Source organism: Hakea prostrata, chromosome 8 (genome assembly GCF_041222555.1).
Source record: "Hakea prostrata isolate BN-2017 chromosome 8, UWA_Hpros_2, whole genome shotgun sequence".
Classification (NCBI taxonomy): Eukaryota; Viridiplantae; Streptophyta; class Magnoliopsida; order Proteales; family Proteaceae; genus Hakea; species Hakea prostrata.
The window spans coordinates 16,482,492-16,497,896 of NC_142607.1; the positions used below are offsets into that span (position 1 = coordinate 16,482,492).

At 37.7% G+C, this 15,405-nt stretch overlaps 1 protein-coding gene across 1 annotated transcript; it reads left to right on the forward strand.

The window, feature by feature from the left end:
• Nucleotides 1–3,299: 3,299 nt before the first annotated feature.
• LOC149007285 (uncharacterized) lies at nt 3,300–14,960 on the forward strand. Its single transcript, XM_089165307.1, has 3 exons — nt 3,300–3,411; nt 14,357–14,457; nt 14,537–14,960. Exons 2-3 carry the CDS (start codon nt 14,364–14,366, stop codon nt 14,683–14,685), a joined length of 243 nt encoding a protein of 80 aa, XP_089021433.1. The 5' UTR covers nt 3,300–3,411; nt 14,357–14,363; the 3' UTR covers nt 14,686–14,960.
• The last annotated feature ends 445 nt before the right edge of the window (nt 14,961–15,405 follow it).

Below are 15,405 nucleotides of genomic sequence, written 5' to 3' on the forward strand. Positions count from 1 at the left end.
TGAGACTTTGTAAAATAAAAAATTTATATTTACATTTAAACCCCACACTCATTTACATTCGTTGGATTCATATTTGCGTACGTGGTTCGATCGCAACCACTAGCTACTAACAGCAACGGCTGCCGCAAATAAAAATCCCGAGGAAGCACACACTTTTTCACAACAATCTTGATGGGGCCGACATTGGAATAATAATAAGGAATTTTAAAAATAGGATTGCCACTAGATCGCACATGGGCCCATCCAATTTTGTGGTAAAAGAAGCATAGGAGAGTACATATTTCTCTCCAAAACGGGAGGTGATCCGGACTCCTTATTAGCGAGCGTCTGGTTGCTGGATTTTATAGAATCTAGTTTTGGTTTGCAATTCCGGTACAACATAATCTGGTCCTCTAAAATTTAGTCTATTTGGTTAATATAAATCTGAGAATTAAAGCTACTTAAAAAACTATTTGGTTACACTGAGTTGGACCTGAATCTATCCAAAAATTGTTTGGTTGACTCAAACTTGTTCTTCAATTATCTAGAATAATTTCCCTAATTTTGAATTTTAGAGTCTAGTAGTCCAACTTTCACAAAGTGCATAACTATGAATTAAAATATAATTTTTTAAAAAAGAAAATGCATTAAAATATATTATCCCACAATCCTAAGTTTAAAAACATTATCCATGAACCTATACTACTTTTTGCAATGTGGGTTCATAATTTAATTTTAATATAATGAATCAATAGATATTATATAATAAATTTAAATTTTATATATTATTATAAATTATTAATATCCTAGAAAATATGATGGGTGACAAAATTATTAAGTAGGTGTTTGAAAATTAACTACAAAGGATGATATATACTTGAAGTGAAATTAATTCTACCAAGTTGTTTGTGATGTATAATCTAAACTTTCAACGAATCATATGAATACATATCTTCTCCGCCCAAGGAGAGCGCCCGCCTCTTTAGACATGGTTGCTTGGTACCCACAAACCATGTGTTAGTGTGTTACCCATCAAGAAAGGTGGGGTGATGGGTGGACGTTCTCCTTAGGGGAAAGGATATTTATTGGTGGAATACTCTATCAATAATGTTTGTTTCTACAACATTCTATAATGAAATAGGAACTGATGTTTTCAACAATGGAAAAAAATATATATTATATATCTATACTTTAGGGAAGTGGCTGCACCATAGATATAGAAATATATACAATAAGAAAAGAATAATTGAGAGAAAGGGAAGGGGAGAACTATAACCAAGGAGGGTTGTTTCCTTGAAAAAAAAAAAAACTAAAGGAAGATGACTACCACAAATACAAATATTTGATGTTGTACACATATTAGCTCATTAAGCTAAAGGCCGGAAGAAAAAGAAAATCACAGGCAACATAACCACCAGTAAGAAAACCTCAGCCAACATAATTTAGTTTTGGCAGCAAAAAGCCTACAAGTTGCTCTAGCAAAACCCTGAAATACCGTCAACTGAAACCTTTATGTAACAACAGCAACAATGAAACTACTAATGGCCGGTCATTTCAGAAGACAGCTGAAGGAGCTATAGCAGCAAATATGAAGCTGCATCAAGCCAAGTAGAACAAAAAAACCCAGTAAAATTTTGAGCAAGATGGAAAGTCATTGCTCTGAGGAAGATTTCTTAATGAATTGCTAAAGTTCAAAAATTTGCCAAGTAGAACAAAAAAAACCAAGTAAAATTTTGAGCACTGTCAGTCCTATATAGCAGGAAAACCTTGATGATCAACAAGAAGAGCTAATCCACACCAGATAAATCATATTACCATACATAGCAGAAAGATAATGCTGAGTGTTAAGCAGTAGGACATTTCTTGGACATACAAATCCGTTTTGAATCTTTTTGATTACACAGATAGCTTGTCGCAATGGACATACACATCATCTGTTGAACCTAGACCATCATCTATTAAACCTACAACTTCACTTAACCTTACATTTCCTCTGACATCTATGTCACATTTTGCAAGGACTGAAATTAAAAACTAGTTTCAGATTGAAAAGAGTAATACAAATTATCATCTGACAATCAAAACATTTAAATTCTCAGAATGAAGAAATCAGAAGCTTCTTAAGGTTTTGAAAACAAATAAAGGACTCTTGCAGAATGCAGATGCTGCAAGGGGAGACAAGAAAAAGAGGAGAGGAATGTAAGCCAAAGCTTCTTTTCTTTTCTTTTTTTTTCTCTCACTTTTCTCAAGGTTCTTGGGTAGAAAAATTCTAACTTCATTACAGTACTTATAATAATGTGAACATTGGAAATTTGGAATGGATGTTCATAGCCACTGTCCTGTGGCTCTCTCCGCCTCTTTCTTAAAACTATAAAACACAGGGGAACTCCTCCGGGGCCCATGCAACTGTAAATAGCTTTTCACTCGTACTAGCTTGAACAACCATTCAAAGGAAGGGGGGGGGGAAACAATGGGGGAAAAGGGGGAGGAGGGGGGGCCATCCTCAGATCATAGAGGTTCTAAGAGATCAAAAAGCAGTTGGATAAAATTCCGACTCGAGATCCATCTGTGAGGTTTATCTTAAGCAATATGTGGGTTTAGATTATTGGGGTTAATGATTGATGGAGGTTTCAGCACATTGGACCGATACACTACCATTAAGTTTGAGATGGGCCAAACTGGTCCATTGTAGAAAAACCTTCTGTTTCGTAGGATCAAGAAAAGAACTGTTTCTTTTGCACTTTCTTGATGGATCGAGGAGGGAAATGGGAGTGAAGAGTTCAAAAGACGACAGGATATGGAGATGATGGAAGAATATGCAAGTGGAAGTTGGAGAGAAAGAGGTGGATGTGAGAGTTGTTCAAGGCAAGAGTAGAAGACAAGTGATACCCAAGTGGTAAGCAGCTTGGTCCGCTTAAGCAATGTTGCGGTATTGAAATCTTGTGGATGCAAAAAATCCTCGTTGGGAGACTCACCCATCACAGCCAGGTGTGTGACCCGGGTTGAACACCGGATTATTCAGGGCAAAGCCTTGAAAAACCGGGGTTGTCAACAAAAAAATTAAAAAAAAAAAGACAAGGGATATCACACAAGTTGAAAACCCGATTTTTTTCATGTTAAGAAGTAGTGGTTTGCACAAAGCTCGAAGAGAAAATGTAGGAAGGAACCAAAATCGGGTTTGAAGGAAGGGTATGGATCTCATAGGATTTGGGTTTTCAACTCGGGTAAAAAAGGTGTTTAAATGTTTACCCTATCATCGTATGACACGTGGCAAATTTTCATCGCTCCTCCAACAAGTGGAGCCGAACCCTCTCTCTCCTCTATCCTCTTCTAGGCTCGGAAATTTTCCCTAAAATTCATTTCTTCCGGCGTTTCGAGCTGCGGGCTTCGGTCGATAGTGGGTGTGATAGTCTAATTTGTTCCGGTGAAAAGGTAACGTTCTCTGGTCCATAATTTTGATAATGTCAAAGGTTCCTCTCTTTAGATTGTGTTTCAACCATGTCTGATTCGAGATCTCTAATACCTGTTTTAGATATTGATCACAGTGTGGATGGAAATTCTGCCTGAATTTTTTGGTACTGATGTCGTACTATGTGATTCAAAATTCGGAATCTGTCTAGAATAGAACTGGAGAGGATCGAATCTCAGCTTTGATTTGTTTCGTTTTATAGTGTTTGTTGGTAGGAACAGTTGACTAGCTTTCTTGAAGCAATACTTGGGTGGGATTTAGTGGGAACCCCTTAATTTTGAGGAATCTCTTAGTCATCCTCCCATTTCAGGATCGGAGTAACTTATGTCTGTTTCCGGGTATTGGAAATTTGATGTCAGATACTGTAATTGGATGTTGATATCTGTTTGATGATATTTATATAAGATATTGGTGAGGATATTCAAATTTGAAAGTGGATGCATTCAAACGAGGTGTGATAATTGCGAGGGAGTGAAAATCCTTTATTGCTGCAGGTAAGGAGTCCCAGAAAAACTCAAAAGAAGAAAACCTAAAAACAGAACTCAGCCAATATAATTTGAGAAAAGTGGATAATAATAGTAATGAAAATCAAATTGTTTTTCCATCTCAAATGGGTTTCAGTTGTCCTCTAACATAATTTTATAGTGTAACTTATCAGTTTTATGCTTATATTTATTGCAGTTTTGGATATCTCCTTTATTTTTGTAAATTGGGACCATGATGCTCTGTCCCTCTCATCTAACATTTTCTTAGTGCTCATAATCTTATTAAGTAGTTTGGTTTGCCAAGCCAACTCATTGGTGCCTAAGCTCTTCCATACTTCTATTGGGATTTCATTTGGACCTTGTGCCTTGCCTACTTTCATCCTCTATAGAGCTTCTTTTAATACTTGAAGTGTGTTCATTTAGTAGGCTAGAGAAATAGACTTCCAATAAAGAACATGTAAAATTAAGTGATAGATTCATAAATAGGGGGTTGTCTAAGAAGGCCAAAATAGAGGTGCTATTTGCAAATGCTGCACTTGGGTAAGATCAGTAGATAGAAAGAGATGCAAAGGCTCTGAATCATCTTTTATTTATCTTCTATTCTTCTTCTCCAACGAAGATAATGTCATGCTTGCAACCCCTCTAGCTCAATGGAGGAATTCTACCTTTGTTGTAATTTGAAGAATTGCTCAAAAAAGTATTATGATTCATAGACCCCAATAAAGTATTTATAGTTACAATCTAGTTAAGTCCCACACTAAGTAAGAAAAGGAAATGCAAAACAAATAGAAAAAGAAACTAACTCTAAGACTTATTAAGAAATAAATTCTTATTTTAAATAGAAAACCTCAATTCATACTTTCAACACTTCCCCTCAAGTTTGAGCATTGATATTTATCATGCCTAACTTGCTCATAATGTAATTGAATACTTTCGTGCTCAAGCTTTTTGTGAGAACATCAACCCATTGTTTATTTGAAGTAACAAAGGTGATATGGATCAACCTAGCCTCAACCTTATATCTTTGATGAAATGTCTGTCAATCTCCACGTGCTTAGTCCTGTTATGCTATATTGGGTTATGAGCTATGTTGATCGCTGACTTACTATCTAAGTATAACCTTATAGGAACCTCCAAATCTGTCCCAACCTTCGAAGCAGCCCTTTAAGCTATAGTACCTCACAAATGCCTTGAGCAATCGCTCTAAACTCGGCCTCAGCACTGGACCGCACAACCACAGTTTGTTTCTTGCTTCTCCAAGTCACAAGATTACCTCCCACATACACACAATACCCAAAGGTAGACCTCCTATCATCTGGACATCCTGCCCAGTTTGCATCTGTATATGCCTTAATCTTCAAATGTCCATAAGTTGAAATTAAAATCCCTTTTCCTGGAGTGGCCTTCAAGTATCTCAAAATTCGATATACTGCATCCAAATGTGAGGAGTAGGGATCATACATATGTTAGCTAATAAGACTAACTGCAAATGTGATGTTAGGTCTAGTGTGAGATAGATAGATCAACTTTCCCACTAATTTTTTATACCTTATCTTGTCAATTGATTCTCCTTCCTTTGCCTTCAAGTGTAGGTTAGGCTTAATAGGAGTCTCAACAAGCCTACATTCTAGCATCCTAGTTTTCTTAAGAAGATCCAATGTATACTTCCTCTAGGATAGAGATACACTGCTAGCAGAATATGCCAACTCTAAACCTAGAAAATATTTAAGTTTTCCCATGTCTTTGATCTTAAATTCGGTTACCAAAAAAGTCTTCAATGCTGAAATCTCATCCTCACTACTGCCTGTGATCACAATATCATCCAAACAAAGTGTGGTTTGCATTGCTTTGCTTATAGCCATTAGATATCATTACCTTATGGAACCTTCCAAACCATGCTCTTGGAGATTGCTTTAACCCATATAAAGCCCTTTTTAACTTGCACACTTTCCCATAAGTTTTGGTAGTAGAATACCTAGGTGGTACATCTATATATACCTCCTCTTGGAGTCCTCCATGCAAAAAGACATTCTTCACATCTAACTGTTGTTGAACTCCACCCTTTATTAATTGCACATGAAATAATAGTATGAGTTGTGTTCATTTTGGCAACAGGGGCAAATGTCTCTTGGTAGTCAACGCCATAAGTTTAAGGGAAGCCTTTGGCTACCAATTTTGCCTTGTACCTTTCAATAGTCCCATCTGCCTTGTGCTTGATCACAAACACTCATTTGCACCCAACAGTCTGCTTTCCTGTGGGCAAAGTTATTAAGTCCCATGTTTTGTTTTTCTCCAGAGCTTGCATTTCCTTATCAGCTTCCTTCTAGTTTGAGTGAGATAATGCCTCTTGCCAAGTGTTAAGAACAGAATTAGAGGACAAAGAAAAAATAAAACTTTGATATTCTAGGGATAAGGAATGACATGAAACATAATTGGAAATAGAATATTTGGTGCAAGTTCAAGGCTGCTTTCTTAATGTAATTGGTAAGTCCAAAGGAGGATCAGAAGAAGGGTCAAAGATAGACTCGCCTGGAGGAACGGATTGTTCAAGGTTAGGAACTAAAGCTTTTAACTAGCTTGGTTCAGAAGGGGTCACTCGTTGCTTTCTTTGATAGGTTTTCAGAGGTTTAGTCTCCCCCTGTATATCTTCCACCAGTTGTTGCTATTCGATCACTCCATCTTCCAAAGGAGGATCATCTGCAGGAATCTCAGGAGAAATATCGAAATGATGAATAACACTGGAGCCTCTTCACGAAAACTCTCCCCTTCAAGAAGTGTAGAGGGAAAATAATGAATCTATTCCTGGAACATAACATCCATAGAGACGAAAACACAACAAGAACTAGGATATAACATTTATACCCCTTCTGTGTTGGAGGATAACCTAAGAAAATGCATTTTAACTCACAAGGATCCAACTTTCCATAAACATGGTGGTTTTGGACAAAGACAACCCATCCAAAAACCTTAGGTGTCACTATAAAGGCTATTGTCCCTAAAAGAACCTCAAGGGGATAACGTTGGTTTAAGACTTGGGAAGACATTCGGTTAACTAGATATGCTGCAGTAAGAACGCATCACTCCAAAACCGAGGAGACATGCATAGTAAACATGAGGGAATGTGCTACCTTAATTAGATGTCTATTTATTGCGTTTGGCAACCCAATTTTGAGGTGAAGTGTCGACGCAACTAGTCTAGTGTATGATGTCATGGTTTGCTAAATAGGAACGGAATGCTCCACCTAAGTACTCAGTTCATTTATCCGTATGAAGGATTTTTACTGTCGCCCCAAACTAAGTCCTAATCATATTATGAAAATTTTGAAAACACAAGAAAACGTCACTTTTTTGGTGAAGTAAGTAAACCCATGTGGTCCTAATGCAACAGTCAATAAAGCTAACAAACCATCTATGACTAGATAAATACACGGTTCGAGGAGGACCCCACTCATCAGACTGAATGATTGAAAAAGGGATTTTACTATGATGATTTGAAATAGGGTAAACATGCCTAGTCTATTTGGCCAAAATACATGCCCCATAATAATAATAATTCAAATTACATATTTTAATCAGATCAGGATATAACTTAGACAAAATAGGTAAAGGAATGTGGCCAAGATAATGATGCCACTGCAATAAGGTAAAAAGTGCAGGTGAGGTGGAACTAGAGACCGTAGAAAGAGCTGATGGGGACCCATCCATCAAGTAGAGCCCCCCTTTCTGTCTACCACTGCTAATCGCAAGCCCTGTTTCCAAGTCCTGGAACACACAATTGAGAAGGAAAAAAAGTTATTTTACAATTCATATCATGAGTAAGGCTACTAATAAATAAAAGATTAGTGAAAAACTTAGGAACATGCAAGACATTAGATAAGGTAAGATCGTAAGAGAAGGCAAACATATAATAGATCCTTTCCTAGAAACAGGGGAGAGAGACCCATCAGCCGTTCGAACATCCTAAGCAAAAGGAACAGATGAATAAGTATAAAACAAAATAGATGAGCCTATCATATGGTCGGTTGCCTCAGAGTCGATTATCCAAGAGGGATAAGTCAAATTGGCATTGTGACAACAAAAAATACATGCAGGGAATTGTGGATCAACAAAGGGAATAATAACAGAGGCTATACTCACATTGGAAGTCGGTACTGAAGAAGATGAGTAAAGTCTGGACATCAATTGGCAAAGGTATTGGAATTCATCTGAGGAAAGAGATGTTAGAGTACTCAGGGTGTCAGAATTGGCTTGATTTGTAGATGCTTGATTGTTGCCCTTGGTTCCATTCCTACCTCCTCCACGGGAATTTGTTGGACGTCCATGCAACTTCCAACATTTGTCCTTTGTTTGACTCTCATTTCCACAATACTCACACTCTATTGGAGGGCGGAAATCATTAGAACTAGATTTATTATTGCCAAAACCAACCACAAATGCAGATCTATCAGATGTCTGAGTGTGTACCATCGTTGTCCTTCAACTGTCCTTTGTATCTAGCATGGCATAGGCTTGAGCCAGAGAAGGGAAAGACTCTTTAGAAAGGATCTGTGTGCGAATTTGATCAAATTCTATATTCAATCTTGCCAAAAAATCATAAACTCTCTGTTTATCTTCCCATTGTTGATAGGCAATAGCATCTTTAGCATTCTTCGGTTTAAATTTCCTATAAAAATCTAAAGTTTGGTAATATACCCGAAGATTGTTATAGTACTGAGAAAGAGTAAGGTCCTTCTGCTGTAATTGATTGATTTTTTGTCTAATTTCAAAGCATTATGCATCATTGCCTACTCTGGAGTATGTATTTTTAGCAACTTTTCAAATAGTTGCCTCATCAGGAAGGAGGAGATAACTCTTTGCTATGCTTGATTCAATGGGGTTGATGAGAAAACTCAGGACTAAACATTCATCTGTATATCACTTGGAAAGTTGCAAACCAGATATAGTAGGTTTGGTAGAAGTCTTATCAAGATGGCCAGTAAGACCATGAGCACCAACAGCAAGGGAAACTGAACGAGACCATCTAAGATAATTTGTCCTATTAAGTTTCACAATGGTCATCTGAAGCGGAGAAAACTCATGATCCCTATGAATGGAAGACACGAGAGACTCTTCAGATGTACCTGACAAGCGAGATATGGGATCAAGCATCACAAGAAGAAATCACTTAAATTTACAAATAGCTCCCTGGAACTTTTAAATTTACAATTAGTGAATCAGACCCCTGGTAAGACTTGAATTTGCATAAAACTCCCCGTGACAATTCGAATTTACATAAAGCGTCCTCAAAGTTTTTGAATTTACAAAAAACCCTTGATTTTTTTTTTGAATTTACACAAAAGCCCTAAAAGTTTTTGAGTTTACAAAAAAGTCCTTGAAACTATTCGAATTTACAAAATAGCCTCCAGTGAATCAAAGGAAATAGTGCCATGATCTTAGAAACATCCTTTAAGAGACATCAATGGGTCTAGAACATTCACAAGGTCGGGTTAGGTCAGGCAATAGGTTCTAGTGGGATTAAAAGAACAAAATAGGTTCGATTCTCTCTTACATAAGGGCTGACGATGATGGTTTCAGGTATATAGAGGCAGAAGAGCAGTATGTGAGAAGAAGAGAGGTTGCTGGAATGGGTCCAGGGAGCAGCGACAGTGGTGGTGGTGGTATAGTTGAGGAGGTAGTGGCAGCGATAGTGAGGAAAATCAAGAGAAAAAAGGTTTCTCTAGTTCCCTCTTTCTTCCCTAATCCAAATTAGGCTCTTGATACCATGTTGTAATGTGAAGCATTGTTCGGAAAAGTATTATGATTCATAGACCCCAATAGGGTATTTATAGTTACAATCTAGTTAAGGCCCATACTAAGTAGGAAAAGGAAATACAAAGCAAATAGAAATAAAATACTAACTCTAAACGTAATAGGAAATGGAATCCTATTATAATTAGAAAACCTCAGTCCATGCTTTCAACAACCTGTGTATTCTCTTTTAATTTCCCTTCACTCCTAATATGCACTTGAAGGCAGTGGCCATGAAAAAAAAATTAATCCAAGTAAGTTTTGAATTTGCCATAATGAGCTTTGCCTGATTCTTTTGTTTATTTTTCTTGGGTAAAAGAGTAGTTTATTAAAGACTAAAACCAAGATTTTGTTTACAACCTAAAGCATCAAATAATAAACACCAAGTTAAAAACAAGGGGGGATGGGAATTAGTCCAAAATTTCTGTTGGGACTTTGCTCCTTCCTTTGCAAGTCGATCTGCGACGCCATTGCCTTCTCGAAGAGTATGAACAAACTGGATTGAATTAAACCCATGTGCTAGAATTCAGCTATTGTGTATAACGGGCTTAAGTTTCCAGCATGGTTCCCTTTGAGGATGTAAGAGAAGATCTATGACATCCCAGTTGTCTCCTTCGACAATAATATTAGAGAGCCCCAAATCTTGTGCCCGGATTAGGGCTGATCTTATTGCCAATGCTTCTGCCACAACCTTCATAAAAACAAAATAGCATCCGGCCCATGATCTCTCGTGATTCTTCCATGACCAGCTTGAGTCTTAGAAGCAACATTCAAAAATGAAGAACTGTCAACATTTATTTTGAGCCAACCTTCCTTAGGTGCTATCCAGTGGATCATTCTGTTATCTTTGGAATTTGTGACCTGTTGTGTAGGCTTGCTTAGATACTCATTTAAAATTGAAGTAGTTCGTGCGGTTACCCGTGAATTCATTGATCTATGATTATTGATAGCTTGATTGCTGTAATTCCAGATTTACCATATTCAGATGAAGATGTAAGTTTGCGCTTTCCTGTTGTTGTTTGCCATGATGTAAAATCAATTCCTTTACCTGTGAGTGAAGTGGTTCAGTTGCAGTCCAAAGAGATGGTATTAAATGTGACCAAACCTTTTTGTTGAATCCGCAATCTAGAAAAAGATGTTGTGCATCATTGAGCTCAAATCCACAGAAACAACATGTTGGGATATTTGACATCCATTGTGTTTGAGCAGCGCCAGTGTTGAGACCTTGTTATACAAAATTTTCCAAATAAAAATGATGATTCTGGGGGCTAAATTGAGACTCCAAAGCTTCAACTATGTTGTACTATTATGCTCCAAGGGTAGAGTTGTGCCTCATCTATATGCCGATGCCACACTAAACTTTCCAGATGCTGTGAGACTCCATATAATTTCATCAGGTTTATCAAAGAGAGGTAAAGGAATTTGTGAGATCGCATCTTCCAACTCTGGTGGCCGCCACCATACTTTTAAGTGTCTCTCTATTCCATGTTTGTGTTTGTTTATTGATAAAGAAAGAGACCTGTTTTGGAGCTTTTGGAGCTAAAGGCAGCGGTGCTTGTTGAGGGTTTATACCAGGTATCCAATGATCTGTCCATGGGTTGATGGCTTTACCATCTCCAACCAAGTGAAGCAATCCTGATTTTATGAAGTCTCTTGCTTGCAAAATTGATCACCAACCCCATGAGGAGGTGTTGGTGGCCTTTGCCTCTAGGAAGTGTACATCTTTGAAGTATTTATGCTTCGTCAATCTTCCCCAAAATGACTGATTGGGATTGAGGAGCTCCTAAGCCTTCTGAGACAGAAGAGCTAAGTTCACTAGTTCCATTTTTTTAAAGTTTAGGCCTCCAGATCTCTTTGATTGACAAATTGTGTTCCAACTGAGTGTGTGTGGACCGAACTTTTTGCTCCGTTAGACCAAAAAAATTTATTATTTGCTTTGTCCAAATCTTCCAACATTGACTTTAGTAGCTTAAAACAAGACATGAAATGTGATGGCATGGCTGATAATGTTGCTTGGATTAAAACCGACTTTCCTGCTGATTTTGCCTGATTCTAAGGTTGTTTTTTGCATTTTTCCAGAGAGAATATTAGTAAATGATTTATATCTACAAGGATATAGAGGGAACTACAGAGATTTATCAACTCCTATGTTTTGAGGGATTTCATCATGTACCATAGAGGTTGGATTAGATTCAATGTGTAGTGAGTTGAACCCTCTTAGAATCTATCTCTTATGGATGTCGGTTGCATGGTTTGAGTGCAAACCGTCATCTCTGCTTGACATGCGTTACTTATTGATCTCATATTTCTTTAATCTGATGGGTGTTCTTGGTTGAATATGGCAGTTTTTAGTTAGCTTTTGCTCCATTAGATCCAGCTTCTAGAATATCCAAATCCTTCAATCTTAGCTCTAGAATTCAGCTTGTATAATCAAAGGAGGAAGATGATGAAGATAGTGTGGTTCTTTACTTAACTTTCTTTCTCTCTTTTTTTGAGTCTTTATGTTTAAGGGCAGTATGGTAAAGAACCACACTATCTTCATCTCCAACATAAAGACTCCAAAAAAAGTTCCAAGGTTTAAGTATAGCTCCATATTGGCCGATGCGTATCTGTATCGCAGGCCTACGATACAATACAGGCTGATACGTCTCTAAAAAAATTGTTTCCCATATCATTTCCCAAGTTTCTCAATGTATCGGCCAATATGCTGAGAGACGATATGATACGTCGAGGCATTTCTTTTTCTAAAAAGTAAGTTGAAATATATTCAAAGATATGTATCGACAGTATTGTTTGTATTGTTAAGAATTGGGCCAATACATATGAGCCGATACATAATGATAAAATGGATAGGTATCAAACTACCACAAAAGGGGCGGAAAGAAAGGGTTGGGTTCTTACTTTCTTCAAGTTTTGTGACAAGTTGCAGAAGGGGGAAGAAAGGATTATTCATTTCACATTTGTTGCTCAACCCTCTTCCACTCTTTTCACATTTAAAGTTTTTAAACCTCAATCTTCATCTGCTGCACATATCAATCTCAAGGTCAAGTGACTCAAGCCCAGGTCTTCTTTGCTACGCTCACAGATTTCTTCAGTAAGTACAGGGACATTAACATGCTTAGATGTTTTGAAGAGCCATTGTTGCTGATGATTAGGTCTTAAGGACATTAGAAGTTCTTTTCTCGATTCTGTGAGAGATGGACTTTGTGAGGCTCTTATTGATGTCATTTTCTGTTATGACACTCAGAGTTCATGTTTGATTTTCAAAAAGTCAGGCAGTGGTGAGGTCAGGCGCTTGAGGAGTTAAATGGTGGGGAGATGAGTTTCTTATTAAGAGACTGAGAGAGAGAGAGAGAGAGAGAGAGAGATCTGATTGTTGGATTGGTGAGTGGAGAATGTTAAAGGGAGTAGGCGACAACCGCGGACGACAACGCCATCTGGAAGAACTCCGCTCCGCCCCTCAAACCAACTGCTTGCTTCGGGAAAGAAGGGGGGTGTCTCTCTTTTTTCTCCCCCAACCTTTTTTATTTTCTTATTTTCACTTGGCCGCCCCGTGGCCCACTTATGGAAAAATACTTCAGCGCTTCAGGGCTATGGCCATGCACGGCAAACTTGTTGATTTTAGCCAGGCAAATGGGGCCCAACTGGTCCTTTTTTACTTTGGAAAAAAAAAAGTAGACAGGGGAGCAAACCACTGCCCCCTTCATCTTTTGAGTACTGGAATTAGTAGTAATACAGATGCTAAACATCTTGTATTATGTATATGAAGTATGTGTGAACCTGTTTATGTAATTTCTTCCCTGTCAGAAAAAACATGATGATGTATTAGCTATATCTATTGTTTTGAAGTACACATGTTTAAGTAATAGGTGCATGCCAGAATGATTATGTATTAGCTATACATGTTGTTTGTTTGTCTAAATTACACTATTTTCATATATATTTCGATCATTTCTATTCAATTCCGTGCCAATCTATACGTATCTATAATACTATACGATACAAACTGAAACATCTCTTAAAAGCATCTGACTGATACACAATACTTTAAACCTTGTTCGGTACATTATCAGTATGAACAGAATGGTACAAATGAAACATGCCATACTGTACAATATCAGCATGCCATACATGTATGGATTGGTATATTGGTACATCATTTACCATCTCGGTACAAGGCAAATGTATTTGGTACTCCACTGAATTGACAACCTCACCGAATATTTGTCGTCTTCCACATTGATTATGTAGTTTGTGCTAGTTGCTTGTAATATCTTTGATACCATCACACTATGCACCTGCAATGGTGCCTTCTGTCTCCAGATTAGAAGTCTTGATGCGTTGTGTACAACTCTAGTGCAGTTTATGAAAATTGCTTCATCCGAGGAAACATTTTTCAGTGTTTGCAGAATTTGTCTTTTTGTGCAGCTTTTGAAGCATAAAGACCATTTTTTCTGTTCACTCTTTTTTCCTCCCTCTTACTTTTTGTGGTTTTCTCTTCTTCTTCTTTTTTTTTTTTTTTTTTTTTTTTTTTGGGGGGGGGGGGGGGGGGGGGGGGAGGGTCGCTTGAATGTGTACTTAAGTTAGTATGTATGAATATGGACTTACAACTTTGAAATATCTATGGATTTTGCAGTCTGACCATGACAACTGCTAAGATTTTGGGTGCTCTAGTGGGATCCTTTGCAATTGCCTACGCAGTAGATCATTTTATTGCTGACAAGAAGCTATTTGGAGGTAAGCTATATTTATTTTGTTAAGACTCAAACAAATATAACTTTGAAAAGTTTATAATGTTGCTGGATTCTGATGACAGGTACGACTCCCCGCACCGTTTCAAGCAATGAATGGTGGGCAGAAACTGACAAGAAGTTCCGGGCATGGCCACGTACAGCAGGACCCCCAGTGGCAATGAACCCTATCAGTCGCCAGAATTTTATTGTGAAGACTGATTCTGAATCTTAAAAGTGGCACCTTGTGAAACCCAATCTGCCCATAGAGTTTTGAACCGTTTCTTGAACTGTTGCCTCATATTGTTCATGTCCTAGGTTTTACTCATTCACATAGTTTCACTGTCTGGCCATGATTGAGGTTGAGTCTCAGTACAGTCTTCTTTTGAAATTTTGTTGGTTTGGTGAACCTCTTCAGATATGAATAATTGTCATATAAGCAACAGGCCAGAGGCCATTTGAACTCTTTCTTTTAGTTAGTACATAAAAGTATATATGCATTTGCAGATACTGTTGATTTAAAGCATCTTTGGTGAAGTTTTGTGCTTACAAAATTGAATCAGTTTGCTCATGCCCAAAATTCAGGCATGTATAAGCGTCCATTTTCAGCCATGTAGCAATGATTCTTGTGACTTTTTTGGAGTTTCAACTCCATATATCAAAGTTGTTCTTGTTCCAAATGTTCTGCTGATCACTCCTTTTTCAAACAAGAGTGAGTTCTGATCTCGCAGTGGCAGTAACTTTGGGGCTCCGACAAGTTAAAAAGAATCCCAAAACTATGGATGCCTATTAGTATGTAGGTATCAAATTGGGATTTTGTTTGGGTGCTATTTAATTAATGTGCAACACATGCAGCGTATGGTTTAGATTTTGATCTCGACTGTAGGCTGTGCGGTGCATCGCATTAATTGTACAGCACTGAAGCACGACTCATCAAATTGAATCCCAACTGCGT